This window comes from Mirounga leonina, unplaced genomic scaffold, assembly GCF_011800145.1.
Source record: "Mirounga leonina isolate KUSES-001 unplaced genomic scaffold, KU_Mleo_1.0 Mir_129, whole genome shotgun sequence".
In the NCBI taxonomy this organism is placed as follows: domain Eukaryota; kingdom Metazoa; phylum Chordata; class Mammalia; order Carnivora; family Phocidae; genus Mirounga; species Mirounga leonina.
In genome coordinates, this window is record NW_023270323.1 from 49,075,635 (window position 1) to 49,093,655 (window position 18,021).

General features: G+C 37.7%; 1 protein-coding gene across 5 annotated transcripts in view; it reads left to right on the forward strand.

The window, feature by feature from the left end:
• The window catches only part of RFC1 (replication factor C subunit 1), an 86,711-nt gene that overhangs the window by 2,632 nt on the left and 66,058 nt on the right, over positions 1-18,021 (forward strand). For 2 of the 5 annotated variants that reach the window (XM_035005124.1, XM_035005123.1), the window contains exon 2: positions 13,259-13,387. In XM_035005124.1, coding sequence (XP_034861015.1) covers positions 13,259-13,387 — 129 coding nt within the window. Of the gene's footprint in view, positions 1-9,399; positions 9,422-11,236; positions 11,475-13,258; positions 13,388-18,021 lie in introns of those variants that run through there. The other 3 variants (XM_035005122.1, XM_035005121.1, XM_035005120.1) reach the window with 3 other exon arrangements.

Sequence of the window (18,021 nt, forward strand, 5' to 3'; positions counted from 1 at the left end):
GGAGAGGGAGAAGCAGGCTTCTCGATGCGGGGCTCAATCCCAGGATCCTGGGATCATGACCTGAGCCGAAGGCAGATGCTTAACGATTGAGCTGCCCAGGCACCCCTCTCAAATATTTTCTAATTGAAGTTATTAATAAAGGAATAAAATACTGTATCCACAAAGTGGAATACTCTGCAGGTATTAAAAAAGAGAAAACTTTATACCTTGTTATAAAGCAAATGTCAAGATAATTCAGTGAAAAACAAAAGTTTGGAACAGTATGTAAAGTGTGTTTCACTTTATGTAGAGAAAGAGCGAAAAGAATATATACATATTTGCTTGAAGTCTGGAAGGATACAAAAGGAACTAACTGATAACATTTGTTGCCTCCAAAGACAGGAAATAAGTTTAGAGAGGCAGGATGGGCGGGAGAGTTTTCACTCTTGAATTTTGAACCATGTGAGCATAATGTCTATTAAAGGAATTGAAACAAAATTAAAAATAAAAAGATTAAAAAAGAAGCCATGTAAACAGTTTGGATTGCTATGAGAATTTATTTATTTATTTATAAGATTTTATTTATTTATTTGTCAGAGAGAGAGAGCACAAGCAGGAAGAGCGGCAGGCAGTGGGAGAAGCAGGCTCCCGGATGAGCAGGGAGCCCGATATGGGGCTCGATCCCAGGACCCTGGGATCATGACCTGAGCCAAAGGCAGATGCTTAACTGACTGAGCCACCCAGGCATCCCTGCTCAAAATGTGAATAAAACCTGAGCTGCCGGGGCGCCTGGGTGGCTCAGTCGTTAAGTGTCTACCTTTGGCTCAGGTCATGATCCCAGGGTCCTGGGATCGAGTCCCACATCGGGCTCCCTGCTCGGCGGGAAACCTGCTTCTCCCTCTCCCACTCCCCCTGCTTGTGTTCCCTCTCTCGCTGTGTCTCTCTCTGTCAAATAAATAAAATCTTTAAAAAAAAACCAAACAAACCTGAGCTGCCATTTTAAAGAAGTCAGCATATATAATTCATTGGCTGGTATAATTTATTGAAAATATGCGTAAGGCTGAATTAAACACACATGAGACCTAGAGGATAGCTCTGTTTGAAGAGCTGTCAAGTCTAAATACATCTGAGCTGCTTCATGGCCCATTCTAGGGATGATACCCTTTCATATTATAGTTTACTATGTGAATGCTCCCCCTGGAGTAGTGCTGTCACCCTATTAAAATGTAGCTTTTGCCATATATATACTAGTAGTTGTCCTCTAAGGCCCCTACCTACCTCTCTTATCTATCTTTTGAGTATATTATGCTGGTTCTGTCCCAGCTTTTGTTCTTGCTGTTTTCTCTCCTTGTTCAGATCCTTCCTTGCATATCTACCTTTTTCTCATCATTCAAGCTTCAGTCATCACTTACTCAGAGCTTTTGGTGTTATATCTAAGAAACCATTGCCTAATCCAAGATCATGAAGACTTATGCCTGTCTAAGAGTTTTACCTCTTACATTTAACTTTGAAACATTTTGAGTTAATTTTTGTATAGGGTGTGAAGTAGGGGTTCAAGTTTATTCTTTTGCATGTGTATATTCTGTTGTTCCTGCACCATTTGTAGACTGGTCTTTTCCCATTATATTATCTTGTTTCTCTTGTCAAAAATCAATTGACTGTAAGTGTGTGGGTTTTTTTTTTTTTTTTGATTCTCTGTTCTATTTCCCCTATATATCTTAATGCCAGTAACACATTGTCTTTTATTACTGTAGTTTTGTGGTAAGGTGTCTCCCCCCCTCCCCCCCCCCAGTGTTTGTGGTAAGTTTTGAAATCAGGAAGTATTAGTCATTCAGCTTTGTTATTTTTCAAGATTGTTTTGTATTCTGGGACCCTTGAATTTCCACATGAATTTTAGAATCGGCCAAGAAGCGAGCTGGGATTTTGATAGTGATCGTGTTGAATCTGTAGATCATTTTGGGAAGTATTGCCATCTTAACAATAGAAGGTCTTCTGATCCATGAACATGGGCTATCTTTCCATTTGTTTAGGTCTTCAGTTTCTTTTAAACAATGTTTATAGTTTTCAGAGTACGGGTTTTATACTTTTTATTAAGTTTATTTCTATATTTTTTTCTTTTTGATACTGTAAATGAAATAATTTTCTTAATTTCAGTTTTGGATTGTTCATTTCAAGAGTGAGGAAATACAGTTGACTTTTGTATATTGATCTTGTATCCTGCAACCTTGCTGAACTCATTTAGTAGTTCTGATAGTTTTTTAGTGGATTCCTTAGGATTTTTTCTATATAAGATCATTTTGTCTGTAAATCGAGATAGTTTTGCTTCATCCTGTCCAATCTAGGTGTGTTTTATCTCATTTTTTTGCCTAAATGCTTTTGCTAGAACCTCCATAGGGTTGAATAGAAGTGATGGGAGTGGTTGTGTCTTTTTCCTGATCTCAGGGGAAAGGATCCCAACAACTAACTTTGTTTTCAAAGTGTAAGGCCTTATTGTAGTTTTAAATACTTTATTTCATAATTTGTTTCTGCTGTGCTGCTACCAGTTAAATCATTGTGTATATTAGTCAGATATGTAATTTTGTATTTTAGTGTTTTTCAGGATAAAAGATTCTTACATTTGGACAGATTTTGTGCATTTGGTGATGATAATCAGTTTCTGCTTGTGGATTTGGCGGGGGGTTGAAAAATATTAATCAAATATTTGTATTTGTTACTTTCAGAGTAGAGAAGTAAAGTCAAGATATAATATTTTGGCAGCTACAGAGCACTGCAGTACTTATTTTGCGTAAAATCCTGTACCCTCCAAAGAAAAGTGAATAGAGTGACATAATTTGCTTTCTTTTTGCATTTTTGATGGACAAATATAACTTATTTGTTGGTTGAGCTCATCAGCAGTGGAAATAAGTAATTAGAGGTTTTTGGTTATACTTCAAAGTAAATATATAACAGCTTTTGTACTTTGACCTTTTAAAGCTAAAGGTCATTATGAAAGCTTCTTCTCTGTGGGTTTAGGAGTGTTTATTGCCAAAAAAAATTTTTTTCATCTCTAACTTTACTAATAGATTTATAACCAACCAAGTTGGAAACTTCTTGGTACAGGTAAAGGACTCTAAAAATGCATGTGGTTTGTTTTTTGTGTGTGTTTTTTTTTTTTTTTTTTTTGAGTACTTGGCAAAGTTTGATACTTTGTCTTGACTTATGTATATTAAAATAGCATTTGGGCTGCCTTCTTAGGTGATGCTTTTCTCTAATAGAGTTGTAGAATTGTTAGTTACGCCTTAAGTAGAAAATGCAAGAAGTCTTTTTTTGCTTACATTTAAGAGCATCTTAAATTTCAAAACTTTTACTAGAGAACATCTTGTTGGCATTCTCAATTTTTTCATCTGTGAATTGAAGTTAAAAAACTTCATAGGGTTGTTATGAGGATTAAATGAGTTAATATTTTTAAAGTGCTTAAATTACTGCCTGGCACAGAGCACGTCCTATTTAAGGGTTTATTAAAGAAGTGAATAAATGAAGCCCTGAATCTGGGCACTGGCAATAGAAATAGAGGGAAGGGGACGGCAGTACTTGGGAGATAGGTTAGGTGGGATAAATAGGTGGAGAGTCAGATTGAGGAGGAGAAACAGTGTCCCTTTTTCTGTTTTGGGCAAATGGTGGTGCTATGCATTAAGGTGAGGAATAAAAGGAGAAAAACAAGTCCCTGAGGAGTATGAGCTTAGTTTTGGACTTTATGAATTGGAGGCATCTTTGGGGCATTTGGACAGAGATGTATCTGGTAGACCGTTGGCTATGTGGATATGGAGCTTAGAGGAGGAGTGGAGACACAAGACTGAGAAGGTATCTGTGTATATAGGTGATACTGAGGTTAAGATGGATGTGAGTTAGCTTGCACAGTATATGTGAATCAGGTTTTTAATTTTGGGTTTGTGGGGAACCATTAATAGGTTTCAAGTGAAAATCCTGCATTTAAAAAAAAAAGATTTATTTATTTATTGAGACAGAGAGCGATTGAGTGAGCAAGCAGGCGGAGGGGCAGAGGGAGAGAGAGAATCCTGAAGCAGACTCCCTGCTGAGTGCAAAGCCCGATGCAGGGCTTGATCCCAGGATCCTGAGATCATGACGTGAACTAAAATCAAGAGTCAGCCAAAATCAAGAGTCGACCACTCAACTGACTAAGCCACCCAGGTGCCCCATCCCTGCATTTTAGGTTACATGCAAAGTTTTGTGTGTATTTGTGTGGGGTGTTTTCTGACAACAATCAATTCTCTAGTTCTGTTGACACCAACTGGGTATTCTACAGTTCAATTCAATTCTGACACTATTCAGAGTTAGTGCAGACTGTGCAAGTTAAGGGGCTCAGTCCCATTGACTGCTTCCACTTCAGAAGCCAAGTGCAAGTCATGGGCCACCTATACTTCTGATTGACTGGCTCTAAATTGGCTATTCAAGACCTGCTCCTTGGGTTTGATCATTTGCTAGGATGGCTCACAGAACTTGTGAAAACACTTTACTTAATATTTACCAGTTTATCATAACGACACAATTCAGGAACAGCCAAATGGATGGAAAAGATCCATAGGGCAAGATATGGGAGGTTGGGCGACACAGAGCTTCTGTTACATCTTTGGATACACCACCCTCCCAGCAACTTGATATGTTCACCAGCCCGGAAGCACTTCAAACATCAAACCTTGCTTGTTCATGAGTTTTTATAACCCGATCTTCAACCTTCCTCTTCTCCTTGTAGACCTAGGGATGGGGTGGAGAGTTCCCATCCTTGGCCTTTCTAGTGACCAGTCCCCATCCTGAGTTGCCTCATTAGCATAAACTTAGATGTGATCCAAGGGGCTGATTGTAATTAACAGGACACTCCTGTCACTTAGGAAATTCCAAGGGTTTTAGGATCTCTGTGCCAGGAATGTAAAGACCTTATATATTTTTGTATTATAGTGTGTTTTTGCATATATCTGTGGAAAATATTTATAGCTTTTGTCAGATGCACAAAAGCATTAAAAAAACCTGATATGTTTAATGTTTCCTTGGCACACATTTTGGATATTGATAGATAGTCAGCATGTTATTGACAACTTCTTATACTAGCATATAAATTCAGCAAGGATTGGGGCCACAAGGATAGAGAACTGCTCTATAGTGCCTTGCACATGGTACATTTTCAGTAAGTATTTGGTGAGTGAAGAAGTACAAATAAACTTTGTATTTCCAATAAAAGAGAAGTCAACTAGAATAAAATTCCCTGGTACGGAAACATCTTCTCTAGTCCTTTTTACTTTATATCTAATCTATTGAACATTTAATGACAATGAATAATATAGCCTAGAGAAATACAGTATTTATTATGTGATATGTCTGTTTCCTTTTTTAAAAAAATTATGTATTTTTAAAATTAAAGTATAGTTGACGCACAGTGTTACATTTGTTTCAGGTGTACAACATAGTGAATTGACAACTGTACTTTATGCTGTGCCTACAAGTGTGGTAGCCATTGTTTGTCACCATAAAACACTATTACAATACCATTGACTATATTCTCTATGCTGTACCTTTCATCCCTGTGACTTATTCATTCCATAACTGGAAGCCTGTATCTCCCACTTTCCTTCACCCATCCCCCAAACCCCTTCCCTTCTGGCAACAACCAAGTCTCTGTATTTATGGTCTTTTTATGCTTTTTGTTTGTTTTTTATATTCCACATATAAGTGAAATTATGGTATTTGTCTTTCTGCCTGACTTATTTCACTGAGCATAATACTCTCTAGGTCCATCCATGTTGTCACAAATGGCAAGCTCTCATTCTTTTTCATGGCTGAGTAATATTCCTGTGTGTGTGTGTGTGTGTGTGTGTGTACGTGTACACACACCAAATCCTTGTGTATTCATCTGTCAGTGGACATTTAGGTTGGTAGTTCTGTTTTTGATTTGAACTTAATTTCAGTGTTCATTCAAGTGGGTTAAACTTTACTTTTTATTTTATTTTTTTTTAAGGTTTTATTTATTTGACAGAGAGAGGCACAGCGAGAGAGGGAACACAAGCAGGGGGAGTGGGAGAGGGAGAAGCAGGCTTCCCACAAGCAGGGAGCCCGATGCGGGGCTTGATCCCAGGACCCTGGGATCATGACCTAAGCCGAAGGCAGATGCTTAATGAGTGAGCCACCTAGGCGCCCCTAAACTTGATTTTTTAGATTAGAAGTCAGTTGTCAGAAGTTAACTTCTGGATGAATAAAAACCATAATCAGACTACTTTATGGTGAAAATGTCAAAATGTTGAAACAGACAATTAGATCAGGCATAAAGAGTTTTAAATGTTTCAGTTATCTCAGTTACACAGGTTTGGAAGAGAACTTATTTTATTTTATTTTATTTTTTTAAAGATTTATTTATTTATTTGAGAGAGCGAGAATGAGAGAGAGTACATGAGAGGGGGGAGGGTCAGAGGGAGAAGCAGACTCCGCGCTGAGCAGGGAGCCCGATGCGGGACTCGATCCCGGGACTCCAGGATCATGACCTGAGCCGAAGGCAGTTGCTTAACCAACTGAACCACCCAGGCACCCCGAGAACTTATTTATTTTAAAAACCTAAATTATTAAATTCCATTTTCTGTTTAATTTTGCCAGTGTTAGTATTTTTGGATCAGGTATATTTGAAAATGTTTTGTGATACAGTATTTTATTGAAAGAGTAGTCTAAGGCTCATATGATACACATACTATGGCTTCAGAATTTTACACATCTTCCTCAACACAACTAAGAATGGAAATGGGTTTTTTTACTGTCTTGGGAGCAATTTCTCAGGTAGACTGAATTGATTCCAGAGCAAGTGGGAGAGGCAGATATTTCCCCTAATCATATATTCTCCATTTCTATTCCCTTGCCGTACTTTATTTTGTCTGCTGTGTCCTGTGTTACACTTCTTTTTCCCTAAAGACAGAAAGACCCAGAGCAGAAGGTAGAATGAAAGTTCCACAAGAACAGACACTTTTGTCTGTTTCATTTATTCCAAGCACCAAGAGTAGTTCTTGGCTCATAGAAGGCTCTCAATCAATATTTGTTGAAAGAAAGAAAGAAAGAATGAATGAATGAATGAAGAAAAGAAGAAAGGAAGTTGATGCAGGTTCTTAAAATTCTTCCTGATTAGAACGCTATTATTTAAAACTTTTTCAGACCACACTTTCACTCACTGGTATCTTACTCAGAAAATTTCTTGAGTCCTGTGCTAGACTTGGCTGTATCATTAACATCAATTATACATAGAGATATATGTGATTTCTAAAAGGTAACTTGTTTGGCTAAAAGCAAATTGGAAGAAGAGAAAATATTGCACCAAAAGTGAAAGCACTTTTTTTTTTTTAGTACCACAGTATTATATGACAAGAGAGTACCATATTATAAGGGTCAATTATAGAAGTCAACTTTATTTTATTTTTTTTAAAGATTTTATTTTTTTATTAAAGATTTTATTTATTTGACAGAGAGAGACACAGTGAGAGAAGGAACACAAGCAGGGGGAATGGGAGAGGGAGAAGCAGGTTTCCGCGGAGCAGGGAGCCCGATGTAGGGCTCGATCCCAGGACCCTGGGACCATGACCTGAGCCAAAGGCAGACGCTTAACGACTGAGCCACCCAGGCGCCCCTAAAGATTTTATTTTTTAAGTAATCTCTACACCCAGCGTGGGGCTTGCACTCACAACCCCGAGATCAAGAGTCCCATGCTTCACCGACTGAGCCAGCCAGGTGCCCCTGGAAGGTCAACTTTAATAATTTACTTCAGAAATAATATACAATAAGTGTTACTTTAATATCCACTTAAAATTTCTTTTTTTTTTTTTAAGATTTTATTTATTTATTTTTTGAGAGAGAGAGCGTGTGTGCATGAGCAGGGGGCAGCTGCAGAGGCAGAGGGAGAAGCAGACTCCTGGCTGAGCAGGGAGCCCGATGCAGGACTCGATCCCAGTATCCTGGGATCATGAGCTGAGCTGAAGGCAGAGGCCCAACTAACTGAGCCACCCAGGCGCCCCTCCACTTAAAATTTCTTAAAGCCAAAAGCAGTAGGTAAAGTGTAAAGTCATAGCAACAAATTAATTTCAATTAAAGATTATTTTAATACTCAATCTTTAAAAATAAATCTACCATGAGTTTCATTTTATATAATCAAGAACCTCTTTTTTGGAGCCCAGGTGTGAGTATCAGTGACCTTAGAAATAACTATTTATGTGTTCAACTGATTTTTTTTTTTAAGATTTTATTTTTAAGTAATCTCTACACGCAACATGGGGCTCAAACTTACAACCCCAAGAGCGAGCTGCATGCTTCACTGACTGAGCCAGCCAGGTGCCCCATGCCTTCAACCAATATTAATTAAGCATCTACTTCTCTCTGGTGTTGGCCCTGTACTTGACATAGAGTGGTGAGATAAATAAGCCTGCTATATGGAACTTATCAGAAGTGCCTTCAAGCTCAGATTTATTTTCAAAGTATCTCATACTGGTGGAACTTGCAACTCGGTCTTGGGGTCACGAGCTGGAGCCCGGTGTTGGAGGTAGAGGTTACTTAAAAAATATCTCTTACTAATCATTTTAGGACTCAGTTCAGGTGTTGCTTCTTTTAGGCAGCTGCCCCGGAGGGCTGTCTGTGTTAGGTGCTCCTGGTGCTCTTTTAGTTTAGTGATCAGCTTTTTCTTAGCACTGTTTTGTATCGAATTCTTTATATACTAATTTGTCTCTCAGGTAGCTTTGTGAGGGTATTTTCCTGTTTGTGTTCTAAGTCCCTGGCACAGTGCCTGCCTGTAAGCATACAAATGTATCAGGAATGAGAAGGGCAAGGCCATACTGCTAATTGTGGGGTAGGGCTACTATTGCACAGATCTTACAGTTACGGGGAAACTATGAAGGGACAGTCATGGTCAAGTGGAAAACTGTGAAAGAGATTTGGAGTCAGAGGACCAGGTTCCATTGTGGAGGTTTTTGGTGTACCACCTTAATCCTCAGGAATTTTATGAGGCAAGGGATATCATGAGGAATCTGAGGGGCAGAGAAGTACTTCATCCAAAGTGACCAGTAGTAAATGGCAAAACTGACGAAAAGCCTGTTTGACTTACTTCTACTTACTCATCTGTAAAATGGAGATATTCTATTTGCCTTGCATACCTCATAGAGTCATCAAAAGAGATAAATCTGTATCCAGTAGCTGTAAGTAAAAGCATGAAAAACTTGTTGTTATTATTAGCTATGTGCTAAAATTTGTTTTAACTTTGATGTGATTTTTGCCTAAATTTTTGCCTTATTTGAACTTATCTTTTTGTTCAACTAAAGACTGTTGAAGAAGAAAATAAGAATTAATTACTACTTTTTTTTGGTTTCCCCAAATAGAAATAATGTTATTTTCTTTTATCATTTCTTTTAGAGATGGAATGCCTGGACAATGGGTATGCACATTTAAAATTTTGATAAGTATTGCTGATTGTCCTTCAGAACAGTTTTTGTCTTCCAGTATGCAGTTTTTGCTTTTATGGCAGTGTAGTGTGTGAGCATCTATTTCCCCATATCTTTGACAAATCTGGGCATTATCAGTCTTTTAACATTTGGAGAAAAATAATCCAGTTTCAGCTTATCTGTTTATTTTTAAAGATTTTATTTATTTATTTATTTGAAAGAGAGCAAAAGCGAGAGAGATCACAGAGGGAGAAGCAGACTTGCTGCCGAGTAGAGAGCCTGATGTGGGGCTCGATCCCAGGACCCCGGGATCATGATCTGAGCTGAAAGCAGCCACTTAACCGACTGAGCCACCCAGGCGCCCAGGTTATCTGTTTATTATTTGTGAAGTTTTGAACATCTCTTATTGTTTGTTGGTTATTTGCATTTTTAAAATAATTTGCTTGGGCACCTAGGTGGCTCAGTTGGTTAAGTGTCTGTCTTTGGCTCAGATCATGATCTCGGGGTCCTGGGATCGAGTTCTGCATCTGCATTGGGCTCCCTGATCAGCGGGGTGCCTGCTTCTCCCTCTTTGTCTGCTGCTACCCCTGCTTGTGTGCTCTCTCTCTCAAATAAATAAAATCTTTTAAAAAATAAAATAATTTGGGGCTCCTGGGTGGCTCAGTCATTAAGTGTCTGCCTTCGGCTCAGGTTGTGATCCCGGGGTCCTGGGATCGAGCCCCGCATTGGGCTCCCTGCTCCACAGGAAGCCTGCTTCTCCCTCTCCCGCTCCCTCTGCTTGTGTTCCCTCTCTCGCTGTGTCTCTCTCTGTCAAGTAAATAAATAAAATCTTTTTAAAAAAATAATTTGCTTTAGTAGTTTTTCATTTTTCTACTTAGCTATCTTTTATTGATTTGTAGGAACCCTTTTATATATAACATATGTTGTAGATATTTTCAAGTTAGTTGTTTGTGTTTTAACTTTTGCTTATGGCATCTTTTATGTAGTCAAATCTTTCTTTATGGATGGTTTCTAGCCTTAATGCTCTGCTTAGGCTTTCCCTTTGCCAAGATTATAAAAGTAAGTTTAAAAATCTGTTACTTTTCCCACTCGTATACTCAGCAAGAATTTTTCTGTGCAGGGAAAAGTGGTTTTTAGATCCATTGTTTGGGAGTATGATTAGCCACTAGGCCTGTTCATCATTTCATGAAATCTTTGAAAACTGGGAATAATAGACAGGGAATGTTAAGGAGTAAGGTGAAGTCACTCTCTAAATTGAGGCCAAATTAGTAACCTTCAGATATTTATATACATGATGGCTGCTCACATTAGAGATAATTCTAAAAAGCTAGAATAGATTGGCTTTCATTCTGATGAAAGTTCTTTTCCAAAGGTTTCAATTTTCAGTGTATATTGAGTTAGATCATGCTGTAATTTCTTTTAACTGTTCTGCTGCCATCAGAGTATAAGGGTGTGGGAAGTGAGAGAGTAGGGTAGCATAAAGGGAAGGAGGGGTGCCTGGGTGGCGCAGTCAGTTAAGCGGTTAAGCGTCTGACTCTTGGTTTGGCTCAGGTCGTGATCTCAGGGTTGTGAGATTGAGCACTACATGGGGCTCTGTGCTCAGCGTGGTGTCTGCACCCCATCCCCCACCTCTGAATCTCTCTCTCAAATAAATAAATCTTTAAAAAAAAATAAAGGAAGAGAAAGGGGATGTGAATAGAAGGGATTATTTGAGAAGGAAAGGTAACAATGCTGAGGAGTGGCAGTGTGGAACAGACAAAAATCAGAGAGCCTCAATATAACCAACAATTCCATTTCCTGAATTATGTTTTGTTTTCTTTCTCTGTGTGGTTTTAAGCATTTGTTGTCCTAATACAGATTGAAAACCAGCACTGACTTTAACCTGATTATTAATACTCAGTTTTGGTATTTCCATGGTGCATGTGCCATGCCATGCTGTGCAGTGTGCATGTGCAAACAGCCATCACTATTTGAATGAAGAATCATTTGGTAATTTTAAAAGTGAAACTCCGATGTGAAACCTTCATTTCCTCCAGAAGCAATAAAGTAAGTGGTTGTAAACCTCAAACCCAATTTTTTGCAAATTTTACGGACGACTGTGGCTTACTTTATTGCCCGTCTTTCTTTAGCACCTGACACAGATGTCTTAGTTTCATAGCCGAGGTATCTGTTTCGTAAACAGTATTTTTTAGACTTAGATTTTATTAGGATGGGTTTATGACTTTTGTATATTAAGAAATTTACAAAAGAGAACATAAAACCAGGAAAGTCTATAATCTTATTAAAAAAAAACAAGGTGTCTGTGTACCTCATTTATCTGCTTTGTTTATTTGCTTAGACACAAAGCTATTTGTGTGTGTGTGTGTGCGCACGCGCCCGCATGCGTGTGGATAACACGCTTATTTGGGATTTTTGACATTTTAAGAGTATGACTTTTACTGCCAGGATCTAGGAAATAATTGTTAACTTTCTTATACTTCACGAAGTGTTTTTAACAGGCATTTTCCTCACTATAATAAAGAGATAGGTTGGAACAGGTAAAAAGGATTGAAAACTCAAGATTATAACCATTAAGGATAGGAAGAGCAGAACACCTGGCTCTTGAACCCCATTCTTAGGAATTCAGATCCTTATTCAGGTTTCATTATTCTGTGTTCCTTATATCCTTGCCTGGGAGCAGAGGTAATTGAAAATAGACATGTGTCAGTGATATGAAGGGATAATAATTCATAAATGAAGGGAAGGGAAGCTTTTTACTGAGCCAAAATTAAGTAATTCTCATAAAGCATAGGTAGTATTAGTTCCACTTTACTGATGGGAAAACAGATTAAAGTAACCTGCCCAAGGTCACACATAAAAATAACTACAGCAGAGATTCAGACTGAGGCTTTCTGATTCTAAGGTCTATTCCCATTCTCTACACCATACTTTCTTTAAAGCTAAAATTAAAAGTAGGGAAGAATATGTATGCAAAAGATAAAAGTGAGTGATTTAAATTGTAAATTACATTGTAAATGTTTCATTATGATTAAATTTTAATTCAGCATAACAAGGGGATAGAGCAATTAAAGAGATTATTGTAATAAGCATCAAAATATTTTTTCAGAATTTGGAAAAATCATATAAAGTAATTTCTAAGGTTTTTAGTTATTAAGGTCTTAAATGATCAGGGTTGTGAGAGTTATCTTTCTCTCAAATTGGAGTATAAATCCCATGGTCAAGGATTATACTCTTCAACATTTGTCTTCTCCCTCACTCTGCCTGAAGTGGTGGGATGAGCATATGCATGGATGAACAATAAATACTTGTTACTTGCCTCTTTAGTAATTGTGCTGTTGTTAAGAAAAATTTCACTTGCTTATTTCTGTCCTGTTTTTGGCCAAATCCTGAGAATTAATATTATTTTTCATTAGGCAAATTATTATTATTATTATTATTTTTTAAGATTATTTATTTATTTGAGAGAGAGAGAATGAGAGAGAGAGCACATGAGAGCGGGGAGGGTCAGAGGGAGAAGCAGACTCCCCACCGAGCAGGGAGCCCGATGCGGGACTCGATCCAGGGACTCCAGGATCATGACCTGAGCCGAAGGCAGTCGCTTAACCAACTGAGCAACCCAGGCACCCTAGGCAAATTATTTTTAACTTAGGTAATTTTATCAGTTAACTTTTGCATGTGAAATGAATGCTGTTGCACACATGGAACTATCTGATTATGAAGAAATTATTGAAGATAAACCAGTGTGTGTGTAGAGCTGTCCCTTTTTGTAGTTGAAATTCAAATTTTGTGCAGTTAATGTTTGTTTACACATGTCGTTTTTTTGCTTTTAGGATATTCGGAAATTCTTTGGGGTTATACCAAGTGGAAAGAAACCTGTAAGTGAAGCAGTAAAGAAGAATGAGAAAACAAAGTCCGCTGAAGAAACCTTAAAAGCAAAGAAAGGAATAAAGGAAATCAAGGTCAGTTTTCTAGATGCAATACTGAATTGTATAAAAAGTTAAATTCAGTTCCTAGACTTGATATCTTGGGAGCCTGAGGTAAATACAGATTCCAACTCATTTTGCAGAGGAAGAAGATAAGTGTATTTCTAATTAATGTAGCTGACTGCATTCGTTGCTTGTTTTTCTGAAGTAGAGATGGAACCCTTTTTAGTTGTTAAAACTTTGCATTTTGTGACCAAAGTTTGCTCTTAGAGACCTGAGCCCCAGGTGAAAGGTGTTGGGCTTCCGGTGAAGGAAGGCTTTGGAGGAAAGCTTTATTCTTTTCTCTGTCTTCCTTGGGCCTCAGAATTTAAGATACAATGTCACTGTAGAAAGCAGGCAATGGCTACAATAGGATAGTGTGTGAGTTAATATTATTCCACTTTGTGTAAAATGTAAGAATTTTGCAACTCTACAGGTCTGTTTATCACCACTTCATCTTTTATGTTTTACTTGTCATATGTATTATATCTACATTTGTTAATACTCCACATTCAGTGTAATAATTTTTGCTCTAAACAGACACATATTTTAAAGAAATTAAAAGGAAAAAATTGGTCTTTTATGTTTACCTACATATTTGCCATTTCTGGTGCTTTTCATTTCTTAGTGAAGATAAGAATTTCTCAATTTCTATGTCATATCACTGTTTTTAAACCTGAAGAGTTTTCTTTATCATTTTTTTTTAAGATTTTATTTATTTATTTGACAGAGAGACACAGTGAGAGAGGGAACGCAAGCAGGGGAAGTGGGAGAGGGAGAAGCAGGCTTCCCACAGAGCAGGGAGCCCGATATAGGGCTTGAACCCAGGATCCTGGGATCATGACCTGAGCTGAAGGCAGATGCTTAATGACTGAGCCACCCAGGCGCCCCATTCTTTATCATTTCTTGTAGTATAGGTCTTTTGGTAACAAATTCTGTAAGTTTTTGTTTATTTAATAATATATTTTGTCTTCATTCTTGGAGGATATTTTTGCTGGTTATAGAATTTTGGATTGACAATTTTGTTTCAGCACTTTGAAGATGTTCCATTGTGTTTTGGTCTCTTTTTTCTGGAGAGATGTTAGCAGTCATTTGTATTGTTTTCTTTTGTACATTATGTATTATTTTTCTTATGCTGACTTTAGGATTTTATCTTTGGTTATTAGCTTTGACTGTGGTATGCCTGGGTGTGGTTTTCTTGTGTGTATCCTGTTTATGGTTTCTGAGCTTCTTGAATCTATAAATTTATAAATCTCACCAAATTTGGGAACTCTTTGCCATTTTTTCTTCAAATATATTTCTGCCTCATTCTCTTTCTCCTCTTCTGGGATTCCAGCTATACACATATTAGAATTTTGTAGCTCATTGAGGCTTGTTCATTTTTATCCTTTTTTTCTCTTCGGATTGTATAATTACTCTATTACTGTCTTCAGGTTCACTGATATTTCTTCCTCTACAGTTTGCTGTTACGCCTATTTAGTGAATACTTTATTGTGAATATTGTATTTTTTTCAGTTCTAGAATTTCCACTTGTTTCCTTTTCATACTTTTTATTTCTCTTCTTTATGTTCTTGAATGTAGTTATAATAGCTACTTTAAACTTTTGTCTGCTAATACTAACATATTAAGATTGGTCTCAGTTAAATTCCTTTTCCCTTGAGTCTGTGGCTCAAATATTAGTTCGGGCTCCTGTAACAAAATACCATACACTGGATGGTTTAAACAATAGAAATTTATTTTCTTACAGTTCTAGAGACTAAAAGTCTATGATTAAGATTCCAGCCAATTCAGTTCCTGGCAAGAGCTCTTTCTGGATCATATTTGGCTACCTTCTTGCTGGATCCTCACATAACCTTTTCCTGGTGCGAGCACATGGGGAGAGAGAGAGAGAGCTAGTGAGTGTGTATACACATGTGTGTGAGTGAGCTCTCTGGTATCTCTTCTAAGGATATTAAGCTTATCAGATCAGAGTCCCATCCTTATGACCTCATTTAACCTTAATTACTTCCTAGAGACTCCATCTCCAGATACTGCCACAATGGGGGTGAAGGGGCTCAGCAAATGAATTTGGAGGGATACAAGCATTCAGTCCAAACATTTTGCCAATGGCCCCCCAAATTCATGTCCTTCTCATATGCAAAATATGTTCATTCAATCTTAACAACCCCCCAAAATCTGAACTCATTGCAACATCAACTCTAAAGTCCAAAGTCTTATCTCAATATCGTTTAAATCAGATATGGGTGAGACTCAAGGTATGATTCATCCTAAGGCAAAATTTCTCTTCATCTGTGAACCTGTAAAACTGGACAAGTATGTGTTTCTAAAATACAGTGGTGGGACAGGCATAGAATAGACATTTTCATTTCAAAAGGGAGAAATCACAAGGAAGAAAGGGATGATGGGTCCCAAAGAAGTCCAAAACCTAGCAAGGCAAATTCTCTTTGATCTTAAACCTCGAGAAAATCTTCTTTAGCTGGATGCCCTGCCTTCTGGATCCACTAGAGCAGTGGTCCCACCCCCACAGCTCGGGAGGGTGGTCCCACTCCTAAGGCTTCTGGATGCAGGCTGATTGTTGAAACAAGAAATAAGACAGCCCTGATGATCTCTGAATCACCTTCATGTCCTTTTCTTGGAGAATAGTGCATGTTTGCAGTTGATTCTACCAGCCTTCCTTCATTTTGTCTCTTTCATTTCAAACTAGCAGTGTTTTTGCTTGTGTAATCCCATCATCTCTTTATTGAGTGATAGTCCAGCCACACTTTTGGTGTTCTCTTTAGAACATGCATTCTCATTTTTTGCAATATAGACAAGTTGAGTATTTTCCAAATCTTTTAAGTCTCGGTTCGTTTTTGCTTAACAATTCAGTTCATGTCTCTCCTCTTGGATTTTACTATAGAGGACCCAGGTTGCACCTTCCAACATTTTACTTAGAAATCTCCTCAGCTAAATATTGTTTCATTTTTCGTAAGTTCTATCTTTCACAAAACACTAAAACACAATTTAGCCAAGTTCTTTGCCATTTTATAACAAGGATTGCCTCTTTCTCTGATTTCCAACAATCTGTTCCTTATTTCTGTCTGAATCCTTACCAGAATGGTCTTTCATGTTCATATTTTACCAACATTCTATTTATGACATATATATTCTCTAAGATTATAGAAGCTTTCACTATAACTCTTATCTTTTCTCCCTGAGACCTTGTTGGGAGTTGCTTTTAACGCCCATATTACTACCAACAGTCCCTTCACAGGAGCCTACATCCACATTTTACAAAATTTTTCTTCTTATGTATTTATTTTGTTTATTGAAGTACAGTTGATACTGAATGGTACATGAGTTTCAGGTGTACAGCATCATGATTCAACAACTCTGTGTTATGCTATGCTCACAAGTGTAGCTATCATCCATAAGTATACAACACTATTACAGTATCACAGACTGTAGTCCTTATGTGCTATACCTTTCATCCCCATGCTTGATTCATTTCATAACTGGAAGCCTATACCTGTCACTCCCCTCACCCCTATTTGCCCATGCCCCCAGCCCCCTTCCCTCTGGCAACCACCAGTTAGTTTTCTGTATTTATAGGTCAGTTTCTGTTTTGTTTGTTCATTCATTTTGTTTTTTAAATTCCACTTATAGGGGCGCCTGGGTGGCTCAGTTGATTAAGCGACTGCCTTCGGCTCAGGTCATGATCCTGGAGTCTCGGGATCGAGTCCCGCATCGGGCTCCCTGCTCGGCAGGGAGTCTGCTTCTCCCTCTGACCCTCTTCCCTCTCATTCTCTCTGTCTCAAATAAATAAATAAAATCTTTAAATTCCACTTATAAGTGAAATTACACAGTATTTGTCTTTTGCTGTCTGACTTCACTTAGTGTAATACTCTCTAGTTGTCACAGATGGCAAGATCTCATTCTTTTTTTATGGCTGAGTAATATTTGTGTGTGTGTGTGTGTGTATGTATGTTTATGTGTGTATCTCACATCTTTATTGATGGACATTTATTTAGGTTGCTTTCATATCTTGGCTATTGTAAATGCAGTAAATGTAGGGGTGTATATTTCTTTTTGAATTAGTGTTTTTGTTTTCTTTGGGTAAATAGTAGTGGAATTATCGGATTGTATGCATTTCTATTTTTAATGTTTTGAGGAGCCTCCATACTGTTTTTCACAGTGGCTGCACCAGCTTGCATTCTTACCAACATTGCATGAGTGTTTTTTTTTTTTCTCCACATACTCACCAACACTTGTTTCTTGTCTTTTTGATTCTAGCCATTCTGACAGGTATAATGTGATATCTCATTGTGGTTTTGATTTGCCCTAATGATCAGTGATGTTGAGCATCTTGTCATGTGTCTTTTGGCAATCTGAAGGTCTTTTTGGGTTCTCTGTCCATTTTCTTAATCAGATTATTTGGTTTTTTTGGTGTTGAATTGTAGAAGTTCTTTATATACTTTGGATATTAACCCCTTATTGGATATATTGTTTGCAAATATCTTCTCCCATTCAGTATGTTGCCTCTTCATTTTATTGATGGTTTCCTTTGCTGTGCAAAAGCTTTTTGGTGTAGTCTCAGTAGTTTTATTTTTGCTTTTGTTTCCCTTGCTGAAGGAGACATCTAGAAAAAATGT